The 21,956-nt window shown below is 39.9% G+C and overlaps 1 protein-coding gene and 1 long non-coding RNA gene across 2 annotated transcripts; both read right to left on the reverse strand.

Moving 5' to 3' along the window:
• Nucleotides 1-562: 562 nt before the first annotated feature.
• On the reverse strand, nt 563-17,709 carry LOC118412725 (dynein regulatory complex subunit 6-like). The gene is made up of 23 exons (XM_035815753.1): nt 17,501-17,709; nt 16,432-16,535; nt 15,764-15,857; nt 15,394-15,461; nt 14,657-14,777; nt 14,362-14,395; nt 11,476-11,585; nt 10,740-10,847; nt 10,122-10,243; nt 9,577-9,686; nt 8,853-8,905; nt 8,082-8,182; nt 6,662-6,791; nt 6,065-6,163; nt 5,138-5,258; nt 4,826-4,988; nt 4,306-4,425; nt 3,431-3,557; nt 3,089-3,226; nt 2,794-2,874; nt 2,351-2,433; nt 1,999-2,079; nt 563-1,738 (listed from the first exon to the last, which is right to left on the reverse strand). The coding sequence occupies exons 1-23, from the start codon at nt 17,573-17,575 to the stop codon at nt 1,648-1,650; spliced, it is 2,334 nt and encodes a 777-aa protein (XP_035671646.1). The 5' UTR covers nt 17,576-17,709; the 3' UTR covers nt 563-1,647.
• LOC118412728 lies at nt 12,916-13,990 on the reverse strand. The gene is made up of 2 exons (XR_004830812.1): nt 13,562-13,990; nt 12,916-13,103 (listed from the first exon to the last, which is right to left on the reverse strand). It is a non-coding gene; the product is annotated as an uncharacterized LOC118412728 (long non-coding RNA).
• Nucleotides 17,710-21,956: the final 4,247 nt, after the last annotated feature.

Genomic DNA, 21,956 nt, shown 5'->3' on the forward strand with positions numbered 1-21,956 from the left:
TTTGAGTGGTAGACAGCTGTTGAGGTCAAAAGCAAGTGGTATATTTTTGGCCCCCAAGCAACTTGTTTTGGAACTGCAGGGGCCGGTTTAGTGTGATTTTGATAGATTCAAGAAGGAGTTGACAGATCCTGATTTTTGGTAATAGCTAAATAAAGTGATGTCATAGTTTTATCTTGGTTGTGCAAATCGGAATATAACTTGAATAATCTATGAGGAAATTGTCCAAACCTGCTCTGATCCACTACATGTATATGGCTATTGCAACATGTGACATTTGTGACTGAGAAAGAGAATAATATTGATAGATTAATATTATGCAAATAAAGACCTAATTAATGAGCAAAATGCTATAATCCCATTGTGGTAAATGACATTTAGATCAACATTGTCCTTGGTACTGAATGATATTCACATCTACATTGTCCTTTGTACTGAATTAGGCTCCAAGCAGATGTTAGGCTGCGGCTATATACCGGTAGTAGTGGTACACTTGTGTATTTATCTGAGGAAAGTCATATCAATTTTACAAAGTATACAGTTTGAAATAAAAGATTGAAAAAAATTTACAACCAGAAATTGCTTTATTGCAGCGAACAATTGTCATAGTAATATATACATGTAATATACAAACACAGATTTATATTGACCACAAGTGCAAGTAACTGATGGCCCTGTCACACATACCCGACCATGGCCTCCCAACCTCCCCCAGACCAGTCATTAGCGAGATTTTCCATGACTAGCAGTTGCAATGTTGGTTAAGTGTGAGGTTGGCTAAGTCTAACTAAGCTGTTCATAGTTGTGATATGGTCGTCACGACTGCTTTCCACCCACCCCACCTCTATTGGGGACTGATCAGCAGCAAGGTTGTGGGGAGGTTCTGAATGTGTGACAACTACATGTAGTACTGCTTCAGAACAAAGGCTTGAGAACTCTGACATATAAAATACTGACAAATAAACATAAAAAAAATCAAACTTTCAAAGCAGCAATAGCATGCCCCGTCCCACCTTTGTTATGCAGCAGCTGTGTATATACAGGAAGCAAAACAGTGCAGAAATACACGAAGGCAAAAATCTACATGGAAAAATGACATGTAAATATGTCATACTTTTTGAATTCATATAAACCAATTAGACATCTACTCATTGTCTCGATTCTTTATATATCACTTTGATAACTGGTCTTTTTCAAGACATACTTGTTTACCAGGGCCTTAATTTACTGACATCTGTAATCATACATAAACCAACGAATAAAGAAATAGAAAATAGCAGCTATTACTCAAGAAACTCAATTATACAATTTTGAAAACAGTCACAGACATTTCAGATAACATCCACTATCTTTTGTCAGTGTGACTGATGAATGTAAATATTGGATGCTACCTGAAATGTCTCCGACCATTTCCAAAACTATATCTAGTGACAATGTATTTGACGTAAATGCTATTTGGAATATCTTATTACCTGGATGTCTAACCTTCAATGACAACGTACAAAGAGTCACTGCATTGAGGGTAAAGTTATACTTGGATGACACTCCATCTAATACACAATCATAGCTCTACATTAGATGCAGCGATATGTACATCCATGTCTGACCCTACACTGGAGGCCCCAGCTGGAGAAGCCCATGGATGAATTATTACTTTTTGGAGTAGTTAAAGTAGGCCGGCACCTCGTCTGTACTGTACTCCACATGCTCCACCTTACCTCGGATCTTATTTACTGCTGGTCTGTATGAGAGATGGATATGATATTAATGTAAGTTAAAAACAATCGGGATAGTTCTTGATAAGAAAAACAGGCAATCCACACAGCTCATGCCACAGAAATGAATTGCATCATCCTTCTATGACTGAAACATCGTTACTGAAGAAACAGCTTTAATGTTTATTTAACACTACCGGTCAGTTCTACATGTACATACATCAGTATCAGAATGATTCTGATTAGAATGGGAACATGAAGTGATGATGTCAAGACTATTACTCACTTTGTGATGTTTTTGCAGTAGAGCATGGTCAGCATTTTGAGCTGCTTACAGCCTTTCCTTAGGTACTTCAATGACTTGTCACTGTAAATAAAATTGGGGAAGTAAACTTTGCATGTGGTGTCTGCAGAAGGAGCTAAAAGTAGCAACAAAATACCAGCAAATCCTGTTTCTGATTCTGAAATTCCTATCATTCAAGTCTACACATGTACATGTACATTCCCCTTTTTGGGTTTCCAAATTAAAGGATGAAAGCACTTTATGGAGTAAAAATGATTCTCAAAGTATTTGTATGATCTATCACTTTTAATTTGTAAGACATAAAAACACGTTATTCCTGATTCTATGTACATACCTGACTTGCCAGCAGCCAGAGATGTCTAACACATGCAGGTACCTGCACACACCTGACACATACTGCATGGACAGGTCAGTCAGCTGGACAGGACAAGGGTCAATGAATGAAAACCAGTAAGCTCAATCCCAAAAGACCACAAAACATAATCTACAGCTTATCTTAGGGCTTATATCAATTACTACACCAAGTTTTGACTTCAAGTTGTTGAATTCAAAATTGGGTCATTTTTCTTCTTCATCAGTTTATTCCGTCTCGTCTTTTCTTTTTACACTCCCATCAATTTGGGGTCAAATCCATAATCAAGTCAATGTGGCCTGTGTGTAAAAATATATTCTATAAAAGACATGCACCTATCTACTCAGGTATAATCTATCAGGAAATCCAGCAATTCAGTCATAACAATTTAGGCTGACCAGGTACCTAAAACTCATATCGCATACCTGCAGACATCCGCAGAAGTTGAGATGAGTCAGCATGCGGCAACAGAAGGCCATGCTTTTGATCCCTGTATCTGTGATTGCCTAGGGGGAGAGGCAGGGTTCAAATACAAAGTCAAGACAACCATGATTATGTTCACTCCACTTTTCCAAATTGATTACAAATGTTAATGGTTCAATTATGGTAGCTATACTGTCAAGTAGAAAATCGTCAAGTAGGCAAATTGACAAATGAAATTCGGTCCTAACCTAAACATTGTTGTCATGCACAGTGCTGCCACCATGGATAGAAGCTTACCTGGCAGTGGGAGATGTCCAGCATCTCCAGTTCTCGTACCTGTGCACAGAACTTCTGCAGGCCCAAGTCTGTCACACCTTCACACTCTGACACTGTCACGTCCCGCACCCTTCCACTACTGCCTAGAGCAGCCAGGCCCTGTAAACACAAACACAAGTCTGTCACACTTTGACTGTCATGTCCCGCACCCTTCCACTACTGCCTAGAGCAGCCAGGCCCTGAAAACACAAACACCGGAAATCATAAAACCAGCACTTTATCATTTATCATTGTATGATTATTCTACAGCATTTCATACACAAAGCATGATAGTTATGGCTAAGAGTACCAAGTCGCACTAACCGTGTCCCCAATATGGGTCCCAGACAAGTCCACCGAAGTCAGGTTTGGCATGTTCCCGAGCAGCTCGATGCCTGCATCAGTGATGTGTTCACAATAACAAACACTCAGGAATGTCAGATTCTGGCACCTGCACATACAAAGGGAACGGGTAAAATGTAGAAACAGTGTGGTTTCAATAACAAAGTCACTGTTCTGGAAGTCAAACTTTACTTGCTCCACCTCATAGAGGATGATTAATGATGAAGATGATGAACTAAAGTTTTCATGAAGGGAAGGGCTGTATTCCTGAAAAATCAATAACTGAAAACAATAATTATTATTATGAAGGCAACCAGAGATGGCAGACTTCACCTTATCCATACTTATCTGTGCCCCTTCCATTCCCTCAACTTTACTACAGTAACTAGTGAAATTTAAAAAAAAAGTGATAGTAGTAGTTGGAAGTGATGGAAGAGCTGGAAGTCTCATTCCTATGGTCATATCCAGAAGTGATTAACCAATCAAGAGCTCACATTTCATAATTGCATTATGAGGTCATGATATCATTGGCTAGGATTAATTTATGACACTTTCTTTCCATATCATGGCTGTTATCATTACAATAACAGTTTTATCAGGTTGGTGAGTCATTGGATAACAAACTTCTTTGTGCACAACCAAGAGATTTCTTCATGATCGATATTTCCGTGACCTTCAGTCACTTTTCTCAGAGCAATTTTGACTTGAGGAAGGTGACAGACAATCACCGAAACATTGATCTTCAGTAAAACACTTAGTCGAGTAAAAAGAACTTTAAAAAATGTTTAATCCATGAAGATTATTGTTGTTAAGGGCCTATGAGTGTTTAAGCACACATAGCCCAAGGATGAACTGACTTTTGTGCTATTCTGAGGAGAGACACGTCGCTGACTCTGACACAGTTGGTGAGGTTCATCTCCCTGATCCTGGTTCCAGATGGACCCTCTACAACCTGCCGCACTCCTGAGTCACTCAGCCTGGAAAACACAGGACATCACACCTGATAACCTCATCACAACAACAAAGACAGAAGGATATAATCCATGCACATGAGGACCTATTTGAATAATCTATGAGAATCATTCATAATGCAGGTTTTTCATTGACGTCGTAAAAGCCTTGATTTGTATGCACTAACAGCCATGCTGGCAGACAGGTGAATGCAATAAGCAATATCACCTTGGTACACAACACCTAAATTAAACATGTCGCAGATGATGACTCAAATAAAAAGTGTTTATGTCACTGAAAAATTACCAATAGTTACCAGCATAAATTAGCCGGACTAAAGATTCTCAAACTTTCAAATACTGTATGTTATATGTATTACTTGATCGGAAAGATGAGAATACATGTATGTAAGAAAAGTACGCCAACCTGATGCAGTCAGCCACATTCAACACTGAGATGTTTTTTAGCATGGCGAGGTTCTTGAGCGAGATATCGGTGAGTCTGGGACAGTCAGCCAGGTACACATGGTTCATCTGGTGACACAGTTTCACCAACGTCTTCACCACGCTGTCAGTAATTTTGCTGTTCCCTGCAATGGGAAAACCAGACTAAACATTTACTGTCTTCACCACACCGCAGTAATACTGCCATTGACTTTGAACAATGTTACCGCATCATGGGAGGGTTGAAGTTGCACATGTTGCACCACGTGCACTTGACAGGTAGAGTGACACGTACCTTCCACTCTGAGTTTCTGTAGTCTCCTGTGTTGAGCCAGGGCCTTGAAGGCTGTGTCTGACAGATTTGGTGACCCCAGCAGGCAGAGGGCACGGATGGACTGGCACCTGTCAGTCATCTCCTGTTAAACACAATCATACAGGTATGAGACTGGTTAGGTGTGACACTAATTAGAATACCAGTTGTTGTAGCTCGCGCAGTCCAGTGGTAAGTGGTCCTGCCTCTGGAACTAGCAGCAGTGAGTTTACATTTTGTAGCTCCGGCTGTGTTGCTCACCTGACATGCACACTACTGGAAAAGGCTGAAGTCCTTAGAAAGGGACATCAAGGCATGATCCACTGTTCATTGTGCATGTAAGAAGACCTAGGGGAATTTGCCGGATACAATGGACCTGTAAATACTGTACACATAGTGTCTGTCTTCTCCGTCACAACCAGTGGAAGAATAGGTCTTCAGTGAGTGTGTGAGCTAGACTGGATCGCATCCATTTTCTCTTTTTGTGATCAAACAGCGATACAAACAAGAGACCCGGGCCATATGTTAGATAGTACGATTGCAGTCTGTGTAAAGTTACGCTACATACATACTACGGTAGTCAATAAAATTTTCCTGACCCACTTATCTATTGTAGGAGGCTGAAACTGCGACTGTATAAACATACAAACTGTCACATACCTAACATATATAGGTAACATGCCTATTATCAATTCTGAACTCTAACAGATCTTCTTTTACAGCTTTCTCTTGCAAGCTGAATTCAGAGTCCTGATAATGCTTGATGTTGCATTAGAGGGCGCCAGCTACGATAAATGGTGGATTTAAATCACTCGCTACGCCTTCAGAAAAAGGCATGCAGACCCTCATATTGCCTCTCATTTTCTCTGAATTGTCCTATGGAAAATCTGTACATGTGAAACTTGGACTGACCAGTATGTAATCATCCGTCAGTATTGGCAGGTCGTTCAGCACCAAGGACTGGACCGTAGGACAGCCAACAGACACGTGGTGGAAGCCTACAGATGTCAGCTGGAACACAAGAACAGCAATTATCACACCAAGATACCAGAAGTTTTAACTGATTCTGGCCCTTATGATTTGTGCTAGGTGATTAGGATTGAAAAATGCAATGTGTAGTACTACATAACTGCGGAAACATGTGGACCTCCCCCAGGCGTGCAAGGACTTTGATCAATTAACCTACCTGGTTTTGTATATGTATCTGCATGTATAACCACCTTTCAGCATAACACACCAGCTTTGCAGGCATGTATTTTGTAATATTCTTGCTCTAACTTGTCTTACTTCTCCATTGAGAAAAAAAAATGAGGTACCATTATCCTAGACTTAAGCTAAATCCACTTCCTGTCACATTCCTAAGACCTTTCTGATATCTTTGACCTTTCTTCCTTTTAGTGTCTTCAACATACTTAGCATTTAAATTCCACACACAGGACACACTAAGAAACAAATAAGATTACAAAGCCTCTGTTTTTACGAAGGTAAGAAACATTTAGTTGAAGTCACCTGTGTGCACCCTGACAGGTCCAGGTGGATGAGTTTCCTACAGCCCTTGCCTGTAGTCAGGTAGTGCAGACCCTTATCAGTGAACTTCTGACAGTAGGCCAGGCTCAGGTACTGCATGTTCAGGCAAGACCTGGGTAAAAAAACAACAAAATAAACAAGACTGTAACACATTGTCTACTTGTACAATGAATGGAGAAAACAACATGGTGTGTTTCCTATCACCCAAGGCACCAAACCACCCACGGGTCAGATCAACCAATGGCTAGAGGGTAATATGACGCGCAGGTGGGCTGGGACTAAGCTCGGGAGTGATACAGAATACATTTTACAGAATTTTATTGAAGTTATAAACTAGTACATTATACCCACCACACACAAAAAAACAATTCCAACGCAAAATACGCCAGAAGTTGGAAAAATGTGGTGTCTTCAAAAAGAAATTTTAAGACCAAAATAAATATGGACCAGCCTGGAACACCTGTATGGCCCAATTATAACAAAAAGGCTTGTATATAAACCTTGCAAAAAAATGTCAAACAAACAGTTATTATCAGTACAGCAAGAGTGGTGTTGAGAACAGCCTAAGCAGGTGGGGTGGGGGAAGAAATGTATTTGTAGGCAACAAGGCATAAAATGACAAATTCAACTGACCAGTTGTACTTGACCATGGATGCTTGACAAGAAAGAAATAAGAAGTTGAGAAATTTGTGCTTAATTGAACATGGTGATTAATACACAGCTTATCTATCGCTAATGCTTCTGTCACAATTCGGAAAAAGGGGCCCTGTTGGGCAGTTCAGGGCCTTTTCTGGGGCACTTCAGGCAGTGACCCCTATGTGGCCCCGTGGGGCACCCTGCAACTACCGGGCTAAATTTAGGTCCAGCAGGGACCCAGACTTTTTTACTCAGAATTGAAATCAACCTGGGACCCAGCGACAACTAAACGCCATGACCTTATCGTGAAAAGACCCAGCTGTACCTCTGCAGTATCTAACAGTCCTCAGTCCATACAATTGTCATGTACATGATGTGTATACGTATATTATCATTCTTCACACAGCATAAGCAGGCACTTAATAGAGAGATCAGGACGCAATCAGGAGGAGGAGAAACCAACCTACATTAGGTAAGTTATGCCTTTTCATTCTGTATGAAGCTGAACATTACTCAAACATATTTCACATATTTAGGTGACCAGCCCCTCCAGCTCTGTCCTGCCACTTGCTACCTAATATAATCAAACACCACAGCTAGTTTACCAGTAACCATGGTGACAACTGTCTGGGTCATTGACCCTATTTGTTTGGAACAGAAGAAGACGTTGAAGAAGAAATGGAGCAAAACAACAAGTTTCCATTACCTGAAGGTTAACATAACTTTAGTCTACATTGTACATTTGTATATTATGCAATGCACATACCTTGCCAAGGCCCGCATGGCCCCATCACTAATGTCAGTGTACGACACATTCAGGTACAGCAGGGCTCTGCAACCTTCAGCGATCTGTCTCAGGGAATCATCCTGCACTCAACAAGTACAATATGGTCAGTACAAAGGCTTGGTAGCTGGATAGATTATTAGAAAAATTTTGACAGTTTTTTTAACATTATGGAAATTGTGATTGTGCATGATGTCAACTCTGATAATCTTGCCAGTTACCCAATTATCAATGACACATATTGCACACACAGTATTCTCTAGCTGTTTGTCTGGGGTCTAAATAGTTACATAGAATACAACATGGTAAATTACGTGTCACCCGAGGTGCCAGCCACGCTTTGGCCAAAGTGGCCTAAAAAGTCATGTCGACCAAAAAAATGTAAAATATGCCAGAAGATGAGAAAATTTGGTGTCCTCAAATAAACAAAATGTTATAACAACAATTTCAACATCCTAATTTTGTATTTCACTTTTTTGACATGAGTGCTCTTTGTGCACTAATTTTTGAAGGATTCTTTAGAAGACCGCATGATACATCTAATTTGATAACATTTGGTATCACCCGGTCCAAAACACCCGTATCAAACGTTATCAAGTCCAAAGAATCACATGCATTGTAGTATATGTCTGAGAAAATCTGAGAGTCCATCGACATGACTGTGTATGAGAAAGCCTGACACTTTTGTATCAATTGGACAGGATCATAAATATATATAGTAATGAAACAAAATATTCTATTCGTGGTACTCACAGAAAGGCCTTTACACTCTGACAAATTCAAATCCTGAAGATTCTTACACTGGCCTGAAATCAAGAAAACATGACAGTCATACATAATGGACAAGTTGGTCATAATGTCCTTTATGATAGTTCAAATGAATATCATTGTATGAGCTACTTCATCTTTTAGATGGCACATAAAATTTCTGCAAAACAAAAAATTGTAACTATGTCACTCTAATGTCACTGCTATACTGTACAATACATTTAAGTTCACAGTGACTCGACTTTGCAGTAAGGAGAAAATGAGGTATTGGAGTTTGCTATAGTCACATACTGCTACAGTAACAAAAATACCAGCACATTTATGCACATCCAGTTGGAAACCACAACTCAGCATGGGTGCTACAGACAGACAAAGCAGACCGAAACATAACACAATATATAATGTATGTACGTGTAGCACTTAGACAAACGGGTAGATGGGCAGAGGACAGATTAAATATTTTTGCAGTTGTTTTGAGCTCATCAAAATCATAAAACCACCACGAACATTTGAAGCATTTGCAAATGTTAATGTTCTAAATGTATCTGTTAATACTGCATTGAATACAGTATCTGTATTCATTCTCATCTCCATGTATCACATAAGACTAGATACAATATGAAACTATGAGAAATCAAAAGGAAAGCACACAAAGACAATATCAACAACTGTAAGACAATATCACTAAGTATTATAAGTCTGTCCTTACTGATGACATTGAAACTGGCCCTGCGGACACCCAGGCAGCCTCTCAGGTTCAGGTGGACGAGATACGGCCGACACTTGTGTAACATCTGGATCACAACTGGATCAGTCACTCTGTACAACACAGAACAGACACATGTAACATCTGGATCACAACTGGATCAGTCTTAGATTTTTTTCCATTAAGTGAGATTTTTATATACTTGCTACTTTTCACAGTCATGGCATCAAGCATTTGGTTAACATAAAAGTAGAGCCAATAACAGGAATTCCATCGATAGAAGTGAAAGTACATAGAAAAATGTCATTTACATTTCGGGCAACTGAAAAGCTGGTTCGGGCAAGTAAATTTTTTATGTACTTGCCCGATAGGACAAGTGAATTTTAGAAAACTTGTCCAATTAAAGTTAACCCTGCAAAAGATGAATGCTGGTCTAACCAGGATGCCCTTTCCAGGATTTGAACCATGTTCTGGACATCCTTTGGTACCTGCATTAGCAGTATGGAAATATGCAATTCATCTCAGTCAGGAACTGTTTCTATACTTACTTGTTTCTTACAGTGGACAAGTTGACCTTGGTCCAAAGGGCGGGTGATTGCGTCAGAACCTTCCATGACCGACAGACACGTGCACATCTCAGGAGGTCGGCAATGTCGATGTAGGCAAACACCTGCCGACACAAAGTCAAGTATCATTAATACGAGACAGATACCACATTCAACTAGAAATACAGTAAATGCATTTAAGTTTTAAGTGATTTAATTTCGTCATGAGGAGAAAAAGGAGGGGTCATGGTGGCTTTAGTCTGCAAGGGTGCTATATAATGCTATAATGAATAAAGGTCATCCCAGTGTGAGTGGCTCAACCCTTACAGTATACAGCATATACATCAAAACTCATTATTAGCTCCACTCCTTTTAAAAATTATATCAAAGATAGACCCTATTGTTTCAGTAATTAGGGTGTTGTTAAATTTCATTCTATACCAGGTCTATTTCCCACAATGTACTAGAATGATAATGTCATATACTGCACCATGTTGTTGTGCTCTCTGTAATCACTCTAGATACTAGGGTACAGAATCTTCACTATGTTGAAGGTAAAAACCTCAAAAGGAATTAAAAAGGAGGAACTTCAAGATATTTGGTTGTAGGACTGGTACTTGCCTTCATAGCTGCCTTCCTGGGCAGGAGTGAGATCTCGTCCCTGGTCTCTCCTCCCACCCGAGCAGCCAGCGGATTGTCCCCTTCCACGATCTCTCCCCGCTCCAGACGCTAAGCAATACATGCAACACATGGAAATTGTACATTTAGTGCTAGTTTATGTTAAACATCCAGGTAAACAATATCAATTCAATCTCTTAAACTGGATAGAAAATGAAATATGTATTTCCAGGAGACGTCTACCACTACTCTGCTTCAGCATCACTAGAATGGACTGGCAGACCAATTTAATATAATAAATTGTTTACCTGGAGGTCTAAAGGGACAGAATTGTTTCTGCCAGTTTATTCTAATGATGCTGACGAAGAGTGTTGCATGTCAATCAAAATATTTGGAAGTAACATCCCTCCCACACCAAATGGTGCATAGGGCAGCACCCATCTCTGTTTTCTGTAGCCCTGGGCCACACAGCTTTTGTGCCATCACTACAGCAGGAGGCTAGTTTACTGACACTGTGGTCTGTGTGTTCAACTACCATTGCTTGTACCATTTTTTGTAAGTCTTGGTATGACTCAGCCAGGGATAGAACAGTTCCAGTGTGCAATGGAACTTTACTCTTTTTTGTGTGTGTGCAAAGCTCAAGTCAATCTGAAGGTATATTCTGCTTAAATCTGTTGTTAAACTGGGGCCCGGGCTTGTAGACTTGTCTCCATACAAGCAGGTGTTACTTTGTTCTTACCTCAAAGTATTCCCTTGTCCTGAGAGCATCCTTCATGACTGAGAACCAGGACTTAAAGATCAGTCTGCACAGAGAGGTGTGGTAGACAAACTTGATCTTCATGAAGCCCTCTGGAAATAATCCACAAGACAAATTATTAATATACAATCTTCCATCACCAAATACATGACATTGTATGAATCAATGAAGATCAATAATATAGCACTGTACAATGCAATGTAGTGAGTACGTCGATGTAGGTTAGACATCCAGGTAATAAGATACGCCAAAAAGTAGTTACTCAAGCAACTGGATATGGTTTTGAAACGGTCAGACTGTTTCAAAACCATATCCAGTTGCTTGAGTGACTTTTTGGCAATGTAGTGAGTGTTGTTAGGCATGTCACACCAAAATTTTGGTTAAGGTTAAAGTTGCTGAAACTGCTTTCAAATTACAGATCAGATTCTTCTGATTACAATGCTTTTTATTGTGTTGAAATCCGACAATGTTGAAATTTTCTAGAATTTTTCAAAGTTGAAAAGTTGGACGTTTTCATTAGAAGAGGCTTATCTATTAGCCCTATGGGAACAGTTGACCTCGACATGGCACCGAAAATGACCACAAGCACACAGTTATTTACACACTTTTTAATGTATCTTCCAAACGCTTTAACAAATGTTCTTCAAATTTTCAGCACATGAAGATAATGTTACTGGACAGACTATAATATTGTTTTCTCGACATATTATCATTACTTTGTATTAATTAATCCTAATTAACCCTAATTAATCTACTCATCCACAATAGTACCATTCAATTAATCTGCATTTCTTAAACATGCTACAAGCTTAAGAAAGAACTTCACGTTTCTAATTCAAAGTAAGACTAATCATTAAAAAATGAAGTATTTTTGTAGTTTTTATTGATTACAAAATATGCAAATGAGGGTTATTACCCTAAAGTACTTCCAACAAAACATGTAATTGTATCACTTGTCCATATTTGAATTACATATTCCCTGAAATAAAAATAGACAGTGCTAACTATATTGCATGTTGACGTAAGTACAGGAATGTATCCACACTTTTAGGAACATCAATAAATAATTAAGAATTTATGCTAATTAGCAATATGCTTTGATACATATATGGTGAAAACTATCCACACATTGTCTTTTAATCACATTTATGTTGTAGGCATACGTAAATGGGTTGTACAGATGTAAATTGCATGTTACTTTAAAGAACTTTTAACAATCAAATGCTTAATTAGCAGTTGTCCTAATTAACATCGTAATTAATGACATTAGTAATAGTAATGATGATGAATAGTAAGTGCTAATTAGTATGCATACATGTTTTACCCATTCTAAAAAATAACTGTTAAGTTCAAGTAACTTTCTGATTATTATTAGTAGGTTGCTTTTCTATTCAGTTTCTCTTAACTTAGCTTTTCTTCTTTAAAAATCAAAACAATAAGATCAAATAACTTTCAATGTTCGTCACCAATTATTGCAACTCCAAACATGTCGTGTCTAAACTTGATCTGTTGTCTCGGTGTCTGCAGCCTTGTCTCTGGTGAGCAGTTTTGACAAGTCTCTATTTTGCTGTTTCCGCTGATCTGCCCAGGATATGTCCCTTTTGTGTCAACTAGAAAATTAAAAATGATCTCGAAATTAATACCATGCAACTGACAAATTCCGATTGAGCATGGCGATAACGTGTCTGCACGCAACATATTATTTACGATAGTGAAACGTTTTTTTTGTTACAAAATATGCCACATCATCGGTTATGAAAGGTATTCTACACAATACATAAAATATACTGCCATTCTGCGGTCAAATAGCGCAGAATTTATGATAATATGTTGAATTTATAGCGCAGACAATGTCCGCGGACGTCCGTGATGTCACGCCCCCCTCCCCCTCCACGGCCGTGCGCGGGCTGCCTAAAAAAACTCTCAAATCGCATCGCTAAAGCCACAAGCCAAACTCGCGTAAATAGAAACAGAAACTACACCATGATGATCGCAATATATCTATATTTGTCACTGTGTATGAACAAAATTGCTAAATTCAAGAAAAATGGCAAAAATATCCACTTACTTTCGGAGGTTTCCCTACTCTGGCCCATAACTTCCGCCAGGAATGACGTAGCAAAATTGTGCAACCACTGGAGTGAACCTTGATCTCTGCCCTTTCACCTGGAATCATTCCCAGAGTTCTCCGATGCACGGCGGCTTGTGGCTTTTGAGTTGAAAATTGCATCTCCGCCGGGCGGCCTTCGAAATAGCGTGCCGCGCGCGCGGCGTCAAAACGGGGCATTTTTCCGGCTGTATCTCCAACTTTTATGATTTTTAGCTCCTTATTATATGGATATTGTCAACTAAAAATCAGATAGTATCGTAGTCAACATTCCATAGATTATAGACAACGATTTTGATTGGCATTATTCAAGCGGTTGATTTTTAAGATTTTCTTAAAAACATTTACGGCCCCGCGGGCCGCTTAGTTCTAATGCGGGAAGGGGGTAGGTTTGACATGCCTAGTGTTGTTGTTGCTCGTCTTGCAGTACCAAGCTTAAGGGTACATACATGTAGCTAAGTAAGCAAATTTCCTTGCTGTTTCAAAAGCAACGTATGTTCTAGTAGTTTCTACAAGGATGTTTACAAGAACTTATAATTCTCCTTCAATGTGCACGAGGTACAATTGCACCTTCTGAAACACAGTACACCCATTTTACTTCCCTTCCAAAAGATAAACGCAATCTCAGCCAAGATGCCATTTCCAGGATCGAACTGGGGTCTCCCAGTTACCAACTATATTGGAACCAGGAGCTCAACTGTGAGGCTGCTACCAGTTGAGCCACAGGGTCATACCATCCTTAAAACTCCATATAAACTAACCTGCATTTCTTCTATTGACAAATCTGGTCCAATCCTGAAAAAAAAAAAACACAAATTGTCACCATTTCTTTCATATAGAAAGCAATGTGATTATGATGAGTTCAAAGGTGAAATAATTCATGTTAGGTTCTATGGTATAGTACATGTTCTTTGCATTCATGATAAACGATTTCATTGTGATACATATTGACTGGGTTCCTATAATCATATATTGAGGAGACAACCCTGGTCTGCAGGGACCACTACCACCGGCAGGCCAATTGCTGATAGAGGCAGCTACTATAATGCCACCTACCAGCCATTTGGTGAAGTGCACATTCATGACTCTGTGCCTGTAGTACTGCCTTGCTTCCTCAAGCCGCCGCATCATCTCCAGTCTCCGTTGCTTCTTCATCATGTGGTACTGCAGCCAAGCACTGTACAAACAATATCATGCTTAAGAAACATAGAATACAACATGGGAGTTGGTGTGTTATGTCGAAGGGTGGTAATACCGGCTATATAGATACAGCATAGCTACAGATACAGATGGGAACTATTCTGTATCGCCTGCGGTAACAGCGCACCTGTGGGTAGGATTGCCTGACAGTTAAAGGCCGGAAAGTGATCCGACTCGCGGGAGGGCTGGGACCAAGGGTGATGTGGAATACACCATGTTGCATTTTATTTATTACTTTATGACTTTCATACCCACCCGAGAATCATGTTTAAGTGTGAAATGTGACAGAAGTTGAGAAAATCATCTGGTGTCCTTGAACAAAAAATTGTAACAACAGCAATTCTAATGTTGGAATCTAGTATTCCAGTTTCAACAGCGGCACATTCAGTGCACTGAAAAAGTGTTTGAATCACTCTATTGCAATGAAAACACAGTTGATATTGGTTTACGAGGTGGTCATGAGGCTAGGGTTGTTGACTTACTAACTCTAAAGGTTTTGGGTTTGAATTCCTAGCGGGGTGTTGAGTATTCTGATGGAAACATTGCAAATAGAGCAAATAAAGAAAAGAAATACTGTAAAAAATTGTGCTTACTAAAAACACATCTTCTTCTTTTTGTCATTGTAGAAATCATAGGCCTTGTGGTACATCTCAGGTGTTGGCTGTGAAGAAAGAAAGGTATGTCAGAAAAAAGGTTTAAATGACAGCTCATCTGTGACAGCAATCATCATAATTTTTAATACTATTTCTGTACACAAAGTAACTTAGTGTTACAAGCTTTCAATCTGTCCTCTGCTCCGTCTCAAGTTGAAATGACCCCAAACCTAACTAACACGAAAGCAGTTACCAGGGTTCTAGCTAGTGCAATTTAAGCATAACACTTTATCTACTTCTACATAATACAGGACAAAGTGCCATTTTGTTTTTCTATGAGATTCATGAGTCATACAGGTTTAACACTCACCTGTACATTCTCATCATAGTTGAAGAGCTGCTCCAGGTAACTCTCAGTCACAACCTTCCTGCTGGGCTTGAGGGCTTCATCTACAAACATGTCCCTGAAAATAAACAGCACACCGTCAGGCTTTTAATTAAAAAAATGTAACACACTGTAGCAAAAGTTTCCAAAAACAGGGCAACCCTAGCCTTCTTTAAAGAGCAGAGGGGTTGACTGCAGCGCTGGTGCTGTTGTTGTAACCCTTGTGGTGCCTATTGGCACATAGGTCAGCAAGTTTCCTCATTGTTTCTATAGCAGAGTATACCTTTACATGCAGTGCTTGCTTATTAGTACTGAGCTCTTCCCCTTTAACTTCAGGCACCTCCCAAAACACAGGACCCCCATTTCTGAAAGACAATGTTGCCCCCACCAAGATGTCTCCCAGTTACCAACCAACTAATTGGAACCAGCAGCTTAACTGTGAAATCCAATACCAGTTGAGCTACAGGGACATCTCTGTCAACTGCTGGCAAGAGACATAAGATTTTCCATCTGACGTCATGTCCCGGAAGCTGCAGCAGACAGGTCCATTCCGTTTGTTAGATAAGGTTCAGTTTTCTTTAATAATGTCATTTACCTGACACAAATGAACTTTAATGCTACAAGTATTTATGTTAACTTTGCAACATCCTTACCATTGTATGCCTTCAAAGTTGGTTTCTATCAGGAGACGTAGTTTCTCAGCGATGAAGTGCAGGGAGTCCTCCGGGCAGTTCATCGCCAGTCCGGTGATGATGCACTGAAATGTCCAGGTCACAATGACATTTAGCAGATCTTCTTCTTACATAAAAGAAATTCCATACGTGTATTAAGTTTAGTTTATTGCACATTCTTACCTGATGGCTGGTTGCAGGCATGTCAAAGGTGACAGACAGATAGCAAAGAACAATAATGTTAATAGTATTCAATTTGCATAGCAACATCCAGACAAGTTTTAGTTTCTTTCTGTGGACAATGTAATACTGCAAAATTTAAAGTTCGTAGTAGCGGGAAAAAGAACTTTTCGCAGTGGTTTTAAGTTCGCAGAAGCACCATGCACTGTAGACTTACTGTAGACTTACTGCCATGGAAAAATTTTCGCGGTGGTTTCAAGTTCACGGTGAAGCAGCCACCGCAAAATCCGCAAACATTAAACCACCGCGAAAGTTTCTGCATTTACAGTACTGGTACACTAGAAGCGAGTAGAACAGTTTTTACCCCAAGCTCGCTCCCGGGATTCGAACCCGCAATCTATTGCGCCGGACCCGGGCAGCCAAGCTTCCAAAAGCAATCAAGCACGCTACCGATGTCGCCACAAAAGCTCAGAGCTCCTTGGCAAGGACGGTAGGTGGTACTTAAACCCCACTGTTACAGTACCTTGGACATATTACAGAGAATTGCTGTCACCGCACATATGTTCCAATCTCTGCGAAAGTGCCTATTGTGCGTGCGTGAATTCAGAATAGTTTGCCTGAGAAACTGAAAAAGTTTCAACAGTTTGAAAGCTTCTTCCTCTTCTAACAGAACGAGTGTTACTAGTAGTGTCGACTCTAATGAAATTTTATGACACTAGAAACTTTCCTGATGATACCTGATGATACCGGTATGTGAATTAGGCTTTGCTGCCATTGTATGTGTTGTTACCCTCCTGTCATTCACAGTACATCCACACATGATGAACGTAAACAAACTGTCATAAACGAAAACAAGTCAAGTTTTCCCCACCTCGAACACGTCAGGTACATGGTGCCGCCGCAGGTAACGCTTCAGCTGAGGATCTATACCCTTTAGGGACGACATGTCTTATTTGCCGACGCACGATAATATCAGAGAACGTCTTGAGAGAGAGAACGTCTTGAGAAAGAGAACTTCTTAGACATCCATGCATCTCCAGGCGACGGTAAACACTGATGCATGTCGGGAAAAAACTTTAACTTCCGGGTCAGCCAGTGTCGCGGACAGTAGGTCCTCCACTACCATATATGGAAACAGTGGGCGGGGCATATATTCCCTGTGATTGGAAAGGACAAGGAGGTTAAAAAAAGGCTTTGGACTGAAGGATTACAATGCAACCTTTTGTTGTGAGATCGGGGAATTGTTTTCGCTTTGTTTGTTTGTTTGTTTGTTTGTCTATCTGTCTGTCTTGGTGCGTGTGCAAGTTTGTTCCAGCTAGTCCGTGTCTAAGCACTGTCACTGTGGTGTTTGATCCGGGTCGTTACAGCAGGTAACAAGAGGTGGGTTTGATCGGACCAAGGAGGGATAACTCGTAGTCTCTTTCACAGCGGAAACACGTAGCCTCCGTTGCAGTCTTCGAACGGGGCAGGTTTTTTATTGGGAGTTTGCCGTGAAAGGGAGTTTGGGGGCAAAATTCCCTTTCAAAGCAAACTCATTTCCTCGACAAACTCCTTTTCCCGGCACAAGAGAACCTAGCCAACGTTGAAAATCGCGAACTAACCCCCTGTGTCTGAGGAGAGCCACTCACTAAGCGCGTTAAAGAACCCACAACGCTTATTTGATAAAGGGGTCCTTCCCAGTGCTAGTGGGTCATATAAACTATTCTGGTCTAAAATGCGTAGAGAATGTTTTTGATAGAAGAGATGCTGTTTGCGATCTTGAAGAATGATAATTTAAGAAAGTTTTGACTTTTAGATAGATAACGTTAATGATTGACATGACTACATGCTAATTATGCAAATCAAGAGTTAACTTCTGTAATTACCTCCATACATTTCATGGAGGTTATATTTTACCCTGCGTTTGTGTGTCTGTCTGTGTGTTTGTGTGTGTGTGTGTGTGTAAACAAGATAACTCAAGAACGGCTTGGTGGATTGGTTTCATACTTGGTGTGTTGGTAGTGTGTGATGAAAGCTGGAAACTAGAAAGGCCGACATTTGCTTGGGTGCAAATACAGCATATTTCAGCCATACCCATTCCCACGCAACATTGGACTGTTCCAAGTCACCCCTGCGCAAAAATGCAATATTTAATGTAAGTTATCCCCAAAAGAGAACTAATATTGTGAATTGATTCCATGTCAAAACAGAGCTTGCCCAATATGCCCCGGGCCCATATGGAAGAATATAATCTTCCACAGGAGCGCCTATGCATAACTGATTGGTTTTTAGAATTGCGGCAGCTCCTATTTTTCCGAGAGTGAAAAAAAAACGCATCTTCCATTCAGAAGATTTTCGTCATGAAATTACATGACGCCATTCAACAATTTCCACTTCGATAACTAGGTCTAAGTACCGTCATAATCTCCTTGTGATGTGGGTGCATTTATTATTGCAGTGAACTTTTTTTTAAGCAAGTAGGGCATACGTTTTAATAATTGTCAGGTGCAGGTACTGTGTAGTAGGAGTGTTGTTGTTTTTTTCAAGCTAAAAACTTCAATCTTCTTCTTGTTTTGTATGAGCCATTACATAAACGGAGACGTCTCGAAATTTTACAAGAATTTTACCACCCTGTCGCTTCATTTCTTTTCTGAAAAATCCCAGGACGAACAAGTTAACTTGATTTGGCTTTATCTATATATTTCATTTTCCTTCGAATTCTTTGTTAAGTATATGCCCCTGCATACCACTGTTAAATTGTTTTACTTTGTATGCAATCAGCCATCGGACGTAATCTTGTCTGAGTGTTATAATTTCCTGCTCGTAGCGTGCGAGACCTGGAGGATAGGTGTTTCTACTTTGTTCGGGGGTTTCTTTTCGGAGGTCAGTGGTGATACTCTGGTATTGAGAGTGTTTTATTGGGCTCAAACTCTGGCAGTTTAAAGTTACTTACAATTTGAATGTACAAAGTTTACGTCAAAAAAGAACAACAACAACACTAGAAGTACCTACATTTGTTCGGGGAAAAATACATGCATTCTCGCCACTGTCAAACTTACGTATCAAAACTAAACGCAAGCCGTCCAATTTTCCCTGTCCAAATCTGCCGAAAATGATTGATAGTGCCATGCGGAATGTTGGTAAATTCATCGACACTAACGTTCAATGCACGCGTACCGTCCGCTACCGCTCAAATGACCCTGTCTGAACTCCAAATCCTCGCAAACTACAATTTCAAACCCGGCAAAGGGGACCATATGGCCACTGTAAGGCTGTAATATGCATCTGTTTGTGTATATACGGGATTGCAAGGCCCCGCTTATGAATATTAACTAGCATTCGCCTTTCTCGTCGCTGATTGGCTGGCGTCCATAAAGTAATTATCTCTCGCTCTCCCCAGACCGCTGGCACCTGGCACGTGTGGGCTCTGGGGTCACTGGAGTTCACGGCAGGAAGCCGAAAGAAAACCAATTTCCCCTCAGAAAAGCGCTGAAATTAAGCATTTTAAAGTAGTTTATGCCCAAAATTTTACTTGGATCATTTTACCAACTATCTAATGCCTATCTACACCAAATCTAAGGTCATTCCATTGTAATTCAAGGGAACAGGTGGCCACAATATACCGTTTTGGTCAAAACATGACCTTTAAACTTCAATAAAATCATTTTAGAGGCAGATATCAAAAAAATGAGAAAACAGCACCTCGGTATTGACCCACTCTACCCTTGTGCCAAATTTCAGGTCATTCGTTCACGGAACGACGGAGATGAATCGCTTTGAAGATTTGACAGGAGAAAGAAAGAAAGAAAGAAAGAAACATTACGAATACAATATATTTCACCATACCATATATGGTATGGCTGAAATATAATGATTAGATTTTGGGCCCCCTACCGGCTCCCCTTGGTACTGCAGGGCAACTTCCGGTTTTGCTATCTCGGTGTTCTGAACATGCTATGGTCACGATTTTTCAGTGTTAGATAGCTCTTGGGCTCAGGAAGAAATAACATAAGTTTGGGCCCCCTAGCGTCTAGTTTTGGGATAGCAGGGGCATTTTTGTCAAAAACTTCTGAAGAGGATAACTCAAGAAGGAAACAACGGATTTTCATGATTTTTGGTATGTAGGTACCTTAGACAATGTTGTACACGATAAGATACTAATCATGCAAAATAGGAGTACATTTGCATAATTAATGAGAATATTCTATGATAGCCGTTTTTTCAATGTATCTCTTGTTTCAGACAAGCTATGGTCTTGACATTTAGGTGGTAGATAGCTTTTAGTGCCATGACAAGTTGGGGCAAGTTTCAGCCCCCTAACATTTAATTGTGGAACTGCAGGGGCATTTTTGTCAAGACACTCCAAAGAGGATAACTGCAGAAAGGAACGACGGATTGGCATCATTTTAGGCATGCAGGTAGCTTGGGCAAAGATGTTCATAATGATATGCATGTTATGCAAATGAGGACTTAAGTTACATAATTAATGAGGAAATTGTATAGTTCCATTGTTTTCAATAACTGGACCTCAATATATGTAACACATGTTAATTATGATAGGTGGAATATAAGCAGACACCAAATATGGTAATGAGGAACTTATTTGCATAATTTATGTGAAAATTGCAAAACCACTTTATGATGAATAATTGGAATTTTATAATTGTGACATTTGTATGTAGTCAATGATTAACAACACCATGCACAAATTATGTTAATGTGTTAGTCAATTGCATGAAATTTACGAAAGCTCTAAATTTTCATGGAGGTATGAGGTCGCCGAACTCTAGTTGATGAGATATTTTAGAAATCCATTGCGCTCATTGTAGAACGTCAAAGCATGTGTAACTGAAGAAGAGAGCGTTAGCAGACATCAATCGTGAAAATGAAAACCTAATTTTTTCACAATCAATGAGAAATCACTATACTACTACAACAACATAATGGCGGGCATTTCAAACTTGCCACGTCTGGAATTCAAAGTTATCTGAAGGTGAATATCGCCCAGCGTCAAGAATAGATATGTTTGGGTGCGTATAGTGTTTCTGTCAAACACACAGGCATGCCTGTCCTTGGTGCTGAACACGACCACATATACAAACATCCCAGACTTTTCAAACACAATGACACATCTGTCCTTGGTGCTGAACACCACATCTGTCAGACACACAGGCATACCTGTTAGAGGTACTGAAGTAGACATTTCTAATTTTCCTCCAATTTCTGTGAATGAAATTGTTTCCATCTTTGATAACATGCATGGCCAAACCGTCACCGAGAAGGAAGGGAAACAACTTCAGGTGTGATCTGTTGCAGCGTCACCATACAAGGACATGACACAACCAGGG

This window comes from Branchiostoma floridae, chromosome 3 (genome assembly GCF_000003815.2).
Source record: "Branchiostoma floridae strain S238N-H82 chromosome 3, Bfl_VNyyK, whole genome shotgun sequence".
NCBI classification, from domain to species: domain Eukaryota; kingdom Metazoa; phylum Chordata; class Leptocardii; order Amphioxiformes; family Branchiostomatidae; genus Branchiostoma; species Branchiostoma floridae.